Below are 16632 nucleotides of genomic sequence, written 5' to 3'. Positions count from 1 at the left end.
AGCCGAGGCGGTTGCACAAGTGCGTTTACCCTCTTGTAATTGGCGAAGTGGCCGTGTTTGGAAAAGCAATCACATTCAGACTGCCTCGTGTTAAATGGTAGTCCCCACACACACACACCTGCCAACATCAAAATTCAAATTAGGGCTGACCAACTCATCAAATTCAAATCAACATTGCAGTGTAAATAGGATTAAAAGTGGGCAAAAAAAAAAGTTTTGAAAAGATTCATCTCAGTGTCTTTTCACATTACAAAAACCTGCATCGAAGAGGAGTGTATCGACTTTTTATAGCCACTGTGTATCTTAATTCCCTTGGGACGCCGTTAAATCCTTGTCAAAGTAAAGGCACCCTGGGCTCTCCTCTAATCCACATTACAAGCAGTTTTCTGAGGACTCCAGAAGGGATGCCACCGTAACCAATGTGTTCTAATTAGTGATAATCCACCCGGAAAGTCTCTTGTGAGCTGGATTGTTAGCATTCTCATTAAAGGCCCACATTATTGTCATAAATCAAAGCTTTTGCAGAATATAGCAGCAACAACAGGTGCACTGTCTTCTTACCCTGTTGCCTCACCAACACATTTTTTTTTTCTTAGCACTATCTGTCCACACGCACACACGACACACATTCCACGCTGTAAGGAATTTAATTTGACGCATTTGAGCATTCTAGTCGACAGTTACAGAAGTTGGACAGTTTTGTTCCCTTTTATGGCTGATTTTAACCATTTAGTATCGTCCTCGCGCCATCAAGAAGGTCGGGGAAAATATTTGGATTTTCCCAATTCTCCCTTCGTAGTTGAATTTGAGTTCAATTCGAGTTGATGAATTCATGTTTTTGTCTCCTATCAATGTCGGTGGGGTTTTTCCACTTGTAGTGAATGGAGCTGGATTGGCCATGGCCACATGTGACATCATTGACCTGCATGGAGGAAAGCCGGCGAACTTCCTAGATCTTGGAGGCGGAGTCAAAGAGAGACAGGTGTACGAGGCCTTCAAGCTTCTTACGGCTGACCCAAAGGTAGGGTTGTCAGTCCAATCATTGTACTTTAATCGCATAAGTTAACCATACAACCCAATACAATTTTTATTTGTATAGCGCATTTCACAACAGATGGAGCTGTAGCAAAGCGCTTACCATATGCCGTCATATAAATTAGCTGGTAATTAGAACACAAATTAAAACACACAAACACATTTACAATAGATGCCATAAGCGACAGTCTCATGTTGAGTCGAAAGCAAAAGATTAAAAATGTCTTCAAACGGCCCAATATTTAATGGAAGCTCATTCCATAGGGAAGGAGCGGCAACAGAAAAGGCGCGATCCCCCCCCTGAGGCTCCGCTTAGTCCTCGGCACCTCCCGCAAAAGATACATCCACTCGTGATGGGTTAAATGAAGTTTCAAATGCGCTTCATGAAGCAGTTGTCGTATTTTTGGACTCCTCTAGATGGCACTCTCTGTTCAACATAGGGCCGAAAGCACAATGAATTGCCATTTTTAAAAACCCTTTATTTAAACAATCAGTGCCATCTAGAGGACTCAAAAATACAAGAGCTGGCTCATGAAGCAAATTTGAAACTTCATTTTCCCATCACTAAAAGTTGAAATGAGTGTAAAACATTGAGTCATAGATTTGTGTTGCGGTCATTTTTCTGCCAGTAGGAGGCGTTAGCGTTTCATGTTTGGGTGTTGGTGACAGGAACAGTACATTTTTTCTTTTCAAATTAAGAGCAAATTAAAGGGCAAGTCAAGTCCAAACTTTTCTTTACAATATTATGTTCTGTGCGGCACCACTAGTTGAAACAAGGTTTTCTCATTAATAAATTGCAATCAAAATAATAAAAAGATCCACTCCGTTCCTCCTAACATACATCGTGATATATTATGAATTAAGCCGCAAATTCCACCCGTTTTTAGCCATGTCAAGTGGTTTCCATTTTGTCACTTGGCGTCAATTGAAAATTGTATTACAGTCGCTTAGGGGCACAGGTAACAACCAATCACCGCTTAGCGTTCCAACATCACATGCCCAAACTCCAAAAACAGCTGGTCGGTGCCTGTGGACAATCCTTGACGAGCACAGAAGTCCAACAACAAAACACCACTCGGCTTCTCGTCGGAGGGGCCGTTCCGAAATTTTCCGAACTGATTCAGCTCACGATTACACTCCACGTCTCCCTGTAATGATGCTTCACAATAGCACAATAACAGATATTATGTGGCGGTCTTTTTTTTTTTTTTTTTTTTTTTTAATCCCTCCCTCTGAATCTCACACGTCGTTACCTTTTTAAAAATTTCCCTCGCCCTCTCGACTGTGTCTCTGGCTTTGATGTCTCAAGCTCATTGTGTTTAGAGGAGTGAAAGTGACATGAGTGCACTGCTGCCACCGAATAGCAGACACTGTGGCCCGAGATGACAAAGGCCCCTTTATGTTTCCGCACACTTCCATCTGCCATTAGAGCATTTATTGCCTTAATCATTATTATTTTGTGAAAGAAAATGGAGGCTGAAAAGCTGAGAAAATTGCCTTGCTCTTATGGGAAGACAATCAGGGAAAACATGTGGGGGGGAAGGACTGTGAGGGGAAAATATAGTTTTTTTTTTGCCAAGTAATCCTGAAACAGGTTTCTGCATCTTGGGTCAGCTTTCATTTCATTCACCTTTTTGTATTTCGGCCTATAGCGTGTTTAAAGCACGCAGATTTGTTTTCCAGCCAACAATAAATTGCACAACTCTCTCCATGGCCACATGCCGGGGAATGTTTGCGCACCAAATTCCTCAATGTACAGACGATGACTTCACGTCACCTGTAGGCACGATGCTGGTGAAGGCAGAAAATACCAAATAAGCCTTTTATTGCCTTGTGCCGTTGCAGTGAAGAAATTGACAAATGGATGATTTGTCCAACTCAACATCCATTTTGTTCCGAGGCCTGAAAGCTGTTTTCTGAAATGTTATAGATCTGATTCAATAATGACATTTGTGAAGAAAGGTAAACCTGGTCACACACTGAAATGCGGTTAATATGAAATATAGAATAAGCACTTGGAAATTCCAACTCTGAAAGGGGAATTAAATTTATTCGGGAAAATTAACCTTAAAAGATGGCTTCCGACGGGGGCACCATTTTTCACGATCACAAGAGTGTGGATTTGCGAGAATGTGACTTGTATCTGCCAGTTACTGCTTATCATGCTGCTTTATTTGCATCAAAAAAACATTACAGCGTTTGTAAATATTCAGCAACAACAAGATACATTTCATCGCTGTCGGGCGGAATTTGTCGCAGCTCTAAAATCACTACTTTTCGGGGACGGGGTGAGAAAAAAAAAATAAAAAAGTCTTACATTATTGCGCACCAACAGCGCCCCAAAATGATGTTCTCCCTGCGAAAATAATTTTGGACTTTATTTTCCACTTTCAAGCATTGCCGCTTGCTCATCATTGAGATTTGTCATCACTGCCAGATTTTCACATTTGAAGATACGCTGCATGAAATCTCCAAATTAGGCAATTAATAACAACAATTAATTTCGCGTAACTTGGGAAGGATGTTCTGCGCTGATAGTTGGAGTGTCACTCAAGCATTAATTAATCTGTATGACCCACCCCACGGGTAAATATTGAAATGTGTTTTTTTTATTTGCGTGCATTATTATTTTGCTGCATGACCATGCCGTTGAGAACGAAACATTTTCAATTGCTGGCATTGAGTATCTCTTCAAAATAATTATATGCGCTGATGCTCACTCTCTTACGACTTGACAACTATCATTAGACCTGTACCCTGAGCATGCCATGTTCTGTTCAATAGACGTCACATTTTTTTTTTTTTTTTTGGGCTTCATACGTCAATGCCTTTTCTTCATCTCGTATGTGCTCCTTTTGGATTTGTTTCAATGTTGCAGTGGCCCTCTTGAACCAGGTAGCTCTTATACCTTCTTTGAGAGCATATTATGATTACTATATTTCATAGCTGTTTTCCTTCTAAGAGTGTTTTTTTTTTTATATACTTACATGATGACTCATACGTCGAGATCCAGAGATATGCCCCATCGTATCTTCCGCCATCTACTTGGCTGCATTTTTCTTTTCTGCTCATTCTCTCCTTTTCCTTTCTTGACCCCTTTTTGCATCATTCTGTTTTTTTTCTTTTCGCTGTCGCCTTTCATCTTATTCAATCCTGTTACAGTCAATGCAAGGCGCCTTCTTTACTTCCCTCCAACCTCTGTTTTTTATCTGTTCCTCTTACAGCTACCAAAGACCATGTCTAATTTATGTCTACGGTGAGAAATAAGTCGCTGCACCCAGAACCGGATGAATTATGCTATGGTCAGACCAAACCGGAATTGAACCATTCCCGCGATCCGATGACGAATAAAGTCAATGCGATTTGCATAGATAAGTGCGAATCCGTGCTGGGTGGCACGATTGACGTGTTTGAGGCGATTCGAGTGGAGGCGAGCAGTTCTGGTACTGGAACTTGTATAGCGGTACAATAGCCAATTGGTGTCGAGAATGTACTGACTATATAACGCAAAGAACACAAACACAGCATTCTTTGTGGAGAGCGTGGAGAACCAATGCGGGGAAAAGTAATCATTGCAGTCTGAGGGCAGCATAGAACTGCCGAGTCAGAAAAGGGTCAGGCTTGGAGAATGGCGAGCCAGGAAGTTCCATTAGTTCCATGGGCAAACTTTTTGATTGGCGGGCCACAATGGGTTCTAAAATTTGCCAGAGGGGCCGGACTAGAAGCAGATGGATGGAGTGTGTTGGTAACCTCACCTCATCTGAGAAAAAAAAAACCATTTAATTTTAAATGAACGTGAACAAAAGCATTAACACAAAATACCTGTTTTTGAAAAACCACAGTATTTAGAAAATCAAACATTATTATTATTTCAAGTTCGGCGGGCCAGATTAAAACGTTTAACGGGCCGCATGTGGCCCCCGGGCCGTAGTTTGCCCACCCACACCTATATTAAATGGAATTACGTGTTTATAGATGTTGGACTGCGAATCACGATAGCTGTAGCATTTAGCATTAGCTACGTTTTACCACCGCTAGTGGCCACCTGATTGATTATCCATGTTCATTCACATTTGTATTTATTTATTTTTTTGTCAGAGGGGGAGGAGCCTAACCGTTGCGGCGTGGCGTGAATGAAGCGGCATAACTTGTTGTATCTCGCTTCCAAACTCCCACGAGAAACTCGTGCTGAAGTGTCGTTGCATCTCTGGCGTGAACGTAGTATTAGAAACATCGCGTCGCCACATTTCACTTCACATGATATGTCTTTCGAACATTCCAAAGGACAAGCTTGTAATGGGGAGCACGACGCACCTCACTCACACGTGCAGCAGCGTGCATGTTTATGTTGTCTGTCAAACCCCATGCGTGATATTCCGCTGTGGGAACAACGCAACTTTAAATCATAAGCTGGCTTCTTCCGAATGCGAAATCACCACTGCGCCTGAAGCGGAGGCCCTGTGAGGGGGGGGGGGGGGGGGTGCTTGGTCCCTTGTGTTGTAAACACAAGCAATGCAAGCCAACAAGAATAGGAGAAAAAGAATAAAATAACCGGCCACAATAATTGAGTTCATCGCCGGTGTGCAGAATATTAGACACGAACCAAATATGGGGCGGGCGCATGTTTTGAGTGTGGCCAACAATCTACCATTGTGACAGTTAGTGTGTGGCGTTGTGTGCTTTAAGGAGAATGAGCTGTCTTTGTGATTCATTTCGGCGATTTTTATTTTTCACCTGCGACAAAGCCATTGTATTGGTTTAGCCATTTTACAAGGGAGAAGTTCGACTTCATCCATTTTTTTATTCTCTGCAGATTTGCTTACAGTGCATTAAAAGCCTACTCTTTTTTTTGTAATGGGAAACAATTATATACGGTACATTTGAAATCACAGCAGTGATATGGAAAGTAGATGTTGGAGGCTGCTGGATGGCCATGACCCTGTGACCTCGTCATGTATTTGAAAGGGGCTGTGATTCGTCCGTGTATGGCTACGTATCGACACACACTCAATGCATTGTATTATGTCTGCATCAGAGAGAAGGTCATAGGTCAAAATGCAATTGCTCAGCCACAGCAAAGTCTATAATATGTGGAATGTGTGGACTTCAAATGGCCCCGTTGATCTTAGTAGTAATTCTTTTGAATCAAGTAAATTATAATTCAATCATTTTAACTGACAATGGACGTATTGCAAATGTTTTATTGGTTCCGACAGTTCAGTCTCTCCGCCGCTATTTCATGGTGTTGCTTTTGGTTCTAACATTATTTTACTCATTTCTCGTCATCGTTGTTTCTTTTTCAGTCGAACTAGTGACATCAAAGCCGTTTCCTGCAACTAATGAGGTGCAGAAGTAATCATAATAATAATGCATAAGATTTATATGGCGCTTTTCGGGGTTGTGATGTGCTAAAGTGTCACAGCCACTCTATGTAAGAGCTGTCAAATGTTGCAGATCGTCTGGATTTTCTTTGGGAATTATGTCAAAATGTCACATAATTTGACATAGGTATTAAAGGGGAAGTCAACCCAAAGACATTCTTGCCACAAATATGTTCTATACACTTTCACTAATGTTCGCGGAACTAGCGGAATACAAGTTAAGCAGCAAAATAAGTCTCAGGGCTGTCGACTGAAAATGACATCACAGGTGCTCAGGCCTAGTGACAAAATGGTCGCCCCATGAGATGGCTAAAAAAACTGATGCATTTATAACTCATATCCCACCAACGTAATATTCATCAGAATACCACGTTTAGACGAGTGAAGGTGCATAGAACTTAGTTTGGCAGCTGACTTACCCTTTAAATTTCTTGTTGGATCAGTCCAGTTTTTCTCAAAGTGAATTTCGATAAATTGGCAGTACATTGACAGGATGTGCAGTTACTTTTTGGCATGTTGGGAAGTCAGTGCCAGCGGTTAAATCTTATTTTTAAAGTTCACTACCAGCCAAGTTAAAAAAAAAAAATTGACGTGTTTAGCCGTCAATGGTAGTAAATGAGTTAACAGTGATTTTTTTTTTTTGTTGCTTTTTTTTTTCTTTTTTTAAATCACAATTGGATTTGTGAAAAATTGTAAATGGCTACAATTTTAAAAAAAAGGGGGGGGGGGGGGTTCAAAGGTCAGTATTATGGCACATGACCAAACCTTAGAATTTGTGGAATTTGGAAACAAATGTTTTATTTCAAAAGTGTATATCACACTTATTAACTCCGTTTCAAAAAGGTGAGAGTGTCTACATTAATTGGCCTTGCAAGAAGGCACAATCTAAGGAAAAGCAACTCAAAGGGCAACAGAATAATGCCTACTGGGATACAATATGAAATTTTTACGGCGCATTTCACCACAGCATAATGCCAGACTATATAGCATGAGTTGAAATTTGCGCAACCGTCGTTTCGATCACTCTAAAGTCATTCTATTTACCAATTTGGTGAACCAGCTTTCCAGAAAATAGTAACAAGGTACCTTTTGCTTGAGTTTCCCGGAAGGCTGGAGCAAAGAATTAATAGGGTTGCCACACATACAGGCCCGCATTTGTCTTTTGAAGGTTAATTTGAAGAAGTGAGGGGATTGTCTGGAAATGCACAAGGGAACTGAAGACTTGTCAAATTGATTTGCCCCTCAGAGAACTTTTGTCTCATCCGTCTCCTTCTCCGTCGCTTTCCGAATTAGTTCCGTATTGCCTCGTATGTTTCAAAACCGTTACATCCGTTTCTGTTTAGCGTCATTAGACGGCAGGATTCCTTCGGCCTACTCAACAATATGGACGAAGATAATGGACTGCTAATACATTGCCTGCATCCTGTCACTTTGTCCAATTTGTCCCTGTGGATTCTCGCACCAACAGACAAGTCCCAACGGTGTGTCTGATTGAGTGTTCCCCCTGTCCGGCGTTCCTTATCTGCGGGAAATCAATACAGGATCCGGGATTGGAGCGCCAGCTAATTGAGCTCTGCGCACTGGCTTCTCTTATTGCTGCCAGGAGTGTTTTGTCATGGCGGCACCTGCTTCACACTGTGCGGACAAGGGGCGCCACTCCGCCATCAAATTGGGCTGTTAGATCCCCTCGGGGGGGTCTTGTGGCAGTCAAAATGGCATTGCAAATTGATTTATTTCCCAAAAAGGACGTCGTTTTAAGTACTGGATGTTTGTTTTGTTTTTTATTGCAAATATTCTTCTCGGTTTGATGTTGCTACTTAAGATTGTCAGTTGCTGCAATGAAGCAAGTTCCTGCATCTATTTGCATCCATTTTACATCCCACCGCTAACAAGGAGATGCCAAGGGAACAAATTAAAATTCACTGCAGTCAACGTCTTTGCAATATGGCAAGACAGTTACCTCCGCAGATATTTGATGTATTGTGATAGCAGCCGTGATTAGGTTCCTCGGGCATTTATCCATGATGAGCAATAATGATTTGGAGTTTATAGCGCAGGCTAATATATTGTTAGGAAGTCAGAAGTTCAAAGATGGCACATTGTCAATGCCAGTTTTATGTTTCACGTGGAAGCAAAACGACAAAACCGCTTTGCTGCACCTCGTAGATGAGCTCATTTCTTTGACTGACGGGTATAGGACGACACAAAGAAGACCGACGAGGTTTGCAAGTCATTGAGAAGTTTGAGAACCACCCCGAGACTTGAGATCGTGACGCCATCACAGACCACTTGTTCCTGTCTCGTGCTGGAAAAACACGGTCGGCATAGCGTGGCTGTGAGGTCTCCGTCGATGTTGATTTTGAAATGAATTGATAGTCAATGTAATCGTGACTAGTCGACTAATCTTGTCAACCTTAATGGTAACCAATCAGGATCATTCATGTATTCTTAATGTTGATGAGAATTTCCACGTTCCGCTGACCCGACTTTCCCTCCGTCCATGTTGTAGGTGTTTATCCCTTTGTTAGACATGCCAGCCACAGTCGAGCAGGAGATTATTGTCAGGCGTAATTGAATTTTCTAGGACTGATTCAATACTGCCCTCTTCTGTGATTCTCCTATGTCTATATTATCTAGCATAATGGCGGGATGATGAGTTTCGCTTGTAACATCGGCCGCCTGATATCTGCGCAGTAATATTCCCCCGACTTTTTGTTTTCATGTCCAGTATGTGGCTCGAATGTAATAGGAACCGCGCAGACGCAACACTGGAGTTAATACAGAGCTCATTGCGCTGGGCCTTTCAGTCCCGTATTGCATTATGACATCTATGTCGAGCATCATGTTGCTAAACTGTTCCTTCATCCATACATTATTTTTGCCGGCATTCTGATACGTGACAGCCAGAAGAAAGAATCCGTAGCAGCAGCCAGTGCGATGCTCGTTGGCTGTCTGGACTGACGTGACAATCTGACGCTCGAGCAATCTGCCATGTTCACTAAGCAGGAGAGACAATGCGGAATGCCTGAGCAGGGTTGTTATCTCCGTCAGTATCTGCTACTGCCAGATGACGCTGCGGATAGTCTAGAGATTTGCACTGGATAAACTCAACATTGCCACCAAGAAAAAGAGAGTGATGCTGTCTCCATGCACTCGCACACAATTTTTATACCAATTCAAGTTTGGGGGTTCCGCCTCAAACACAAATTCCAAGTTTAAATTATTCAACTGCAGCTCTATGTCCATATTTTTTTTTTCAAGTGGGCACATGTTTTTGTACTAGTCTTTCTGGTGTGTGGGTCGCACGGCTGGTGTGTTCAATGCGAAAATGGAAAAAAAAAAACATTGCTCGGTGGAATAGACTACATTTTTAAACATCGGTTCAAAATGAATCATTTAGTTGGGTTCAATATTCAAGTAAGACAACATGGGGAAAAAAACATCAAAGAACATTTAAAAAAAATTGAAAAAAAAACACAATGCATCTTACAACCTCATTGACTGCCATTGACGGCTAAAGACGTCAAATATCCATTTTTTTTTTTTTTTTACTTGGCTAGTAGTGAATGAGTTGAGCACCTTTATTTGAATATCTCTCGTCCCCGTTAAGCAGCAAGACACCATCTGTGATCAGGTTTCAATTTGTGACCGCACTTTCATCCTCTGCTTTGCTTTTCTTTACTCCCACGTGTGCTTCTCATTTATTTTGCTTGTTTTACTACCTTATTTACACCACTGACAGAAAACAAATACGTCTGGATTGGCACGTTATAGACACGTGACAGTAACGAGAAAACGAGAGAAGTGGATGCTTTAAATTAATCCGATATCCTTGGCTTGTAATCAAGCCTCTTAGAAATGCAGATAAAAATCGGATGCGTGTCGGTTATTTGCCAACGTGACTTCTGCGTTACGAGACGGAGCAGATGCACCTTCTCAATGCGGGCTTGACATCCTCGAAATACACTGATCGCTGATCAATACCTGCTTCATCAACGCAAATGGGGGAGGTCACCCTCATTTAAAATCAATGAAGTGGGCGAGCCAGCGAAATGAAACAGGATCTCGTCTTTTCTTATTTATTATTGTTTCGTTTTTGCCTGCCACGCCGATATAGATATAAGAGTTCAACTTCAAGGAGGCATTTGGAGCTGCAGTGTAAATCCAGCCTAAGTGAGCGCTGACTAGAAAGATAAGGACAGAGATTAAAGATAGACGGTACGATCAGGAGTCAGGAAAACTGGAGGAACGGCGAGCCCAGGATGGTGGGCGTGGGAGCGTCGGGGCTTCTCGCAGTGATTACATTGTCCATCAGGGCGCAGGATGGCCTGCTTCAGCCCACAGGATTGATGCTTGACAGAATAATTAGAAAACTGTCTCAGCCTGTAATCACTGGAGCTCATCTTGCAGGAGAAGACTTCCATTTGCTGTCACTGACACACATGCACGCTCACACACAAACAGCCTGTCCGAGCCATCTGTTGTCGACTGGTATATGGGACGGTGGCTTGATGGAGTGGCACGATGGGAGTTTCTCTGTTTATTCTTAAGGAACGAAAGGAGAGCGTGAGCCGAGGTGGGCGGAGGGGAGGCAAGTGTGGCACCCTTTCACAGCTCACTGAATGCCGCAATGGAGAACATGGAGGAACTCGGGTTTTATGGCCTGTGAAACTGATTTAATGGAAGTTTTACTACTTTGGCAGGCAGAATGTAAAAGATGTGACCGATGTGCTTTGCATGTGCTCCGAGTGTGCGTGCATTTGAGAGAAGTGAGGTCATTTTAAAGGCGTTGTAGCGAATTAGTTCTGGTATGGCCCCACCGCCTTGCGATAGACCAGACTGAACTTTCGCTCAGTGTTCTGGGTTCTAATCGTTGTCGTGAGCGGCTGACTATTATCCAGTTGTGCTGCAATTTTGAATTGGAGTTGCAGATTAATTAATAACGCACCAGCGGCTAAAGCCTGGTAAGTTTCTTTCGCGTGGAGAGGCGCACGCAGGAGAACTGAAAGACCTGTCTTTTTCTTACTGGGCGGGTTCTTGATTAGTGATAGACCGATGTGCTTTTTTTTTTTTTTCAAGGCCAATAAGTTAATTAAGTCATAGGGGCCGAGAACCGATATCTGAAACAGATATTCATTTATAGAAAAAAGGGGTGAAATGGTGTGAAAATTTTGAAAAATAAAAACTACAAAACTTGACTTAGTTTAAATGCCGTTAAGTCCATATTTATTGACATGTTAAGGTTCTTTTTTAGATCTTCGTAGACTGACATTTATGAAAATTTCGTCAAAGTCTGTCGCCCTACCTTCGTCTGCTTGCGGGACCTTTCCCGTAGTGCGTGTGATTTGAGGCTTTTATTGGTTCTCGCTGAGCCTTCTAATACCTGAGCAAAAACCTTAATGACTAATTGATATGCTCTTCTGTTCGGTGGGGCGCCATCAAATGTCTGCAGGGCAAAATGTTCCATTTGGAGCCATTTGTTACACAACTCTCTTTAAAGACAGCTAAAAAAAAAAAAAGATCCTCATTTACATTTGAGAGAAAACTATTTCTCTATTTGTCAAGATTTATTGACATGGGGAAAGTAACCGTTCCTTCCCAACAGCGTTGTTGGTTTTTCGATGACGCTGACAAGAGTGGGGTTCAGGGGTGAATTCATTTTTTTTCCCGCCATTAATGCGACCTCTAATCTTTCTGATTCAATTGAAACATGTTTTTTAATTCCATCTCCCGAGTCGTTTTATTCATTTGCCCGATTGCTTTCCGCACTATACGTGCAAAAATGCGATGATCTGCACCTTCAAAATCTCACACCTGAGACATCTGTATACTGTGAGACATGTTGATTAGTTTTAAGCTGACAATTGTCTTTGTTTTACGTGGAATGTCGGTAAATGCGAACAATACCTGTGAACTCTCCTTGACGTCAGGAATTCGTTGTCTCAACAATCAAGTTCTGTTTATTTATTTATTTATTTGTATTTTTTTAATTGGGTTTGATGTTACGGGTGACCAAATGTGGCTGTGCGTCAAACTTGAGAGGGTATAGCCTCGCTTGCGAGTCAACATGTAAATTGTGTGGGAGTGTCAACGAAAAAAAGTTGGGGCGATAATTTGCCTTGCAAAGTACACCCATCTGCCCTTTCAGTGGCTCATTGGCTCCCAAGATCACGGTACAATCTGAACTGGAATTATTTGCTTAATTGACCTTCTGTGTGCATACATTACAATAAATTAATTTGGGGAAGGCATGCAACATTAGGAACAAAGCCGAAGAATGTTGGCTCGTTAATATTCCGCCGCCAGTTGATTGTATCCTGTAAATGTGCCAGGCATTGCTTCCATTTAGGACTTTGCTTCCGAGTTTGGTCGAGGCAAAGCAGACGTCGCCAAACCTCGCTGACTATTTGCTCTGGAAAGCAATTTTCGCACCTACCTTACCTACCACCGATCGTTTTTTCAAGTCTCCAAAGGGTGACCTTGCAATTTCAATGACGGTGTCCATATTGCGTGCGTCTACACACCAGACCCATGTGCCCCCCCCCACCCTCCCGCATGTCTCACGGCTGCCTGATGGACAACCATTAACCCGCAGTGAAGGGGTTGACGAATATTTATGTCTGCCTGTCAGCGGTGACATGACACCCTCCGGAGATGAATAATATGTCCGTCCTAGCGCGGCGCCAATTGTTCTGTCCAGTCGGCTGCAAAGCGCTGTGTTCATGTGCGCCATTTGTGCCCGTGTGTTGAGGGCCAGGGACATCTTCATAGCCTGAGGTGAGCAGCAGCAGTACATCTCTCACTGACATGACAGACGTCCCGCTGCCTGCAGGTGTCCGTCGCTCCCTCAGTCACGCTGGCCACCTCTCAATTGCTTTTGTCTCTTAGCGGCGGCGCGAGCGGAAGTTCTGACTGTCGTCATTGCTTTTGCTCACTGAATTGGTGTCAAAACTCATTAGGTGATTTTATTTATTTTATTGCTTTCCCAGCTATATTCAGGCAGTTGGCTGGGGGGACACCCTGAACCGGTTGCCAGCCAATCACAGGGCTAACAACGACGAGCAACCATCCGCAATCACACTCATACCTCGGGGCAATTTAGAGTGTCCAATCAACCTGCCAAAGCGTTTTTTTGGAATGTGGGGGGAAATCGGAACACCCGGAGAAAAGCCACGCTGGCACTGGGGGAGAACACAGGAAGACCCGAGCCGGAATTGAACCCACGACCTCTGCGCTGTGAGCTCATCGTGATGACCGGTCGTCCACCGCGTTCGCCGATGATGGCAATGTCAAATTTAGGTAGTACACTTGACGTTGCTGACACTGTAGCAGTTACCCCTCCCCAAAAAAAAAATTTTTAAAAAAGGCCGATTAATGAAGGAGAATACGCCATAATTGCTTAAGTTCTTAGCGATTTTGCTGGCCCTTTTTTTTTTTTCAAGGCAAGTAGCAGTCACCAGTTGCATTTGCTTTCCGAGCATCACGTGAAACTTAAGCCGTCGCTGTCTGTCAAGAGGTATCTTTGCTCGTGACATGGCCACTCTTTGACATAATGCTCAGTCGCGCTCTCCAGACCCGAGAGGAGCCTGTCATGCTTCAGCTGGCCGGATAATTATTTCCCTCTTATCCCTCTTTGCCAGGGCCGCTCTTAGTCTTCAATAGAAGTCAGGGACTGCACCGCTTCCCATCACCTCTTTCCATCTTCTTTCTTCTCCATCTATCGTCTTCCGTTGGTCTCAGTACGCCTCACTCCAAGATTCCAGGACCTTCTTTTCATGCAGACTGAGTTTGTTTCGTCTCTCTTTTTCCATATCCACTCGATGAAGAGATTTGCACAGGCGTAATAGTTTTGCAGTTTTGTAACAGTTAAAGGTAAATTTTCAATAAAGAAGGAGCATCTTTTATTTTTTTTACATAACCCGCATTACTCGTTTGAATCTCCTTCACTGATTCAAAGGCATGAAAATTGACACTTGATTTCATTCAAGCAATCTCATCACATTGATTTCATCCAAAGCTCATTCACCAGAGTCTAAAAACATGTCACAAAGCAGAATATTGCTCATTTACAGTAAACAACGGCCTTTGTGTGTCCTGAAATTCATGTTGATTATCTCGTCAAATTTTCTTTCAATTTTGTTCATAGTATTGAAAATAAATTAGCTTCAATATTTTTGTGCGTGAAGGTGAATATTTTTTTAACTAATTACCGTATTTTCCGGACTATCAGACGCTTTTTTCCGAGATTTTGAACCATGCGGCTAATACAACGGTGCAGGTTTTCTGTAGCTTCCTTTTTTTCACCAGTAGGGGCGCTCTAGAGTTCAGAAAATACGCAAAAAAAATCTCTTATGTATATATATTTTTATTTTTATTTTTTTTCCAATCCCCAAATATGAAGTGTATTTCAAATCAAAGCCTGTTCTAATAGCTTTCTTTGATCTTTGAATACAATCTAAACCGAGTCTTCACATGCATTCTTTTTAGAAACAATTCTCAAAACGTATACAGCACATTTAGTTGTGCCCACAATCACCACACTCCAACAGTGTTGGCTTGCAAGGCTCCAGTGCTACCTTGAACGGGGCTGTTTTGTTCTCAGATGATGTGCTAAAGATTTACAACTAATACGGTATATTTGAACACATTTGGCCCAAAAATGTCTGCTCGATTGCTGAAGAGGAATTGACAATGAGCTTCAGCATCCAAAGAATGGCGTCACTAAAGCAATATGCCACAGAAAATGAATTCTTCTATAGCGAGTGGTGTTAAAGGAGATGCATGTTGGCGCCGATTGTTCTTTCTGTTTCTATTTCTGAGGTGATGAGCTGCTTTCGCAGATGTTTACAACTTTTTGTGGTATTTTAAGATAAAGTGACAAAGCTGCCGAGCTCCACGCGTGCATTTTCCGCTACAGCTGACTCCTAACATTTTGCTGCAAAGAACGATAAAGAAAATAAATGCTTTTCTTTTTTGTCTCTGTGTGTTTTGTGGCTTATGTCGCTTTCACCGTCATTTGCCTCTCATTAAACCCTTTTACATTTCTTCTTCTCACTTCACCTTCCTTGCGCGTCTTTTCAGTTTGTGTTTCACCCTTGCCGAAATTCCGGAATTCTAAAACCTCATTGTATATTCTACACGCCATAAACAACTTGATTTATTTGTTAAAGAATTTGTATTTTGCTGTCATCTCTTAATAACATCCTATGCCTTTCCTGCTTCTCTGTCGAAAATGTGTCACGTTACGGTCAAGTCGTGGAAACAAACGATATTAAAAGTGATAATCAAAACTCAGTTACTCGGAAAAACACCCGCAGTCACATTCTTCCAAGATGTGTGATAAGAGTCATCAGTCCCGCCTTCATTTGGAAGTCGTGAAATTTAACCTGCGGCTGTAGGGCAATAGAGTGGCGATCGCAAATAAATAAACAAGGCCTGCCAGAGCACGTGGTGACAGTGCAGGCTGTCTGTTGATGATAAGACGCAACAATGGCCCCCTAATAGGCCACAGAGGGACACAAACCCATCTCCAGCCCGGCCTTTTTCGAAGCCCTCTCTGCTTTCTGCTAACAAAGGCAACGCGAGGCTCTCCCTTTTCGTCCCTTCCTGCAAAGAGATTAAGAGTGCTTAACAGGGATATGGGCATGAAAATGTGTATCTGACTGATAATTCAGCAACGCTTGCACAACTCTTGAAAGGAGCCTGGCAGAATGAGAAAGGAACACAAAGCTTGTGTTCCATCCTTGGGTTGAATCTTGAGGGGAGGGGGGGGGGGAGTCACCCCCCCCGAAGAGTTTATGGATATAATACGATGACTTTCGCAAAAAGTGTTCATGTTTTATTTGCAAAAGGTCAAATAGATGATCACTTGGAACTAAGAACCTTGCTTGACATCGTTTTGATTGTCTTAATGGACATTTTGCTGACGAATGGCGAATGACGGCAAACTTTAAAAACATGGCAGACTCAGCACTGACGGAAGTGTGTATTCGTCAAACACCGACGGACCTCTCAGGCCGTCGCTGACGAGCACCCGTTTCGCTGCCGATTTACAGAAACGCGATTTGCCCGTCTCAAGAGAGCTTGTCATCATCGAGAGTCCAAACAGCCGATTTACTTGAGTCGACTGCATTGACTCTAAATGTACTGTAGGTGGCGATATGCAACAAAAAGACAGTTGAGCGTGTCTTACAATCATGTTTTTAGGATAGACAAC

The 16632-nt window shown here is 42.5% G+C and overlaps 1 protein-coding gene across 1 annotated transcript in view; it reads left to right on the top strand.

Moving 5' to 3' along the window:
• The window catches only part of suclg2 (succinate-CoA ligase GDP-forming subunit beta), a 50472-nt gene that overhangs the window by 23165 nt on the left and 10675 nt on the right, over positions 1-16632 (top strand). Inside the window, exon 9 of the mRNA XM_088308885.1 lies at positions 879-1021. Coding sequence (XP_088165011.1) covers positions 879-1021 — 143 coding nt within the window. The remainder of the gene's footprint in view (positions 1-878; positions 1022-16632) is intronic.

The sequence above is a fragment of the Idiotropiscis lumnitzeri genome, chromosome 11, assembly GCF_059441095.1.
Source record: "Idiotropiscis lumnitzeri isolate Australia: NSW breed Sydney's pygmy pipehorse chromosome 11, RoL_Ilum_1.0, whole genome shotgun sequence".
NCBI classification, from domain to species: domain Eukaryota; kingdom Metazoa; phylum Chordata; class Actinopteri; order Syngnathiformes; family Syngnathidae; genus Idiotropiscis; species Idiotropiscis lumnitzeri.
Note: the sequence above shows the minus strand (reverse complement) of the source record. Positions and strands in the feature narration are given on the sequence as shown.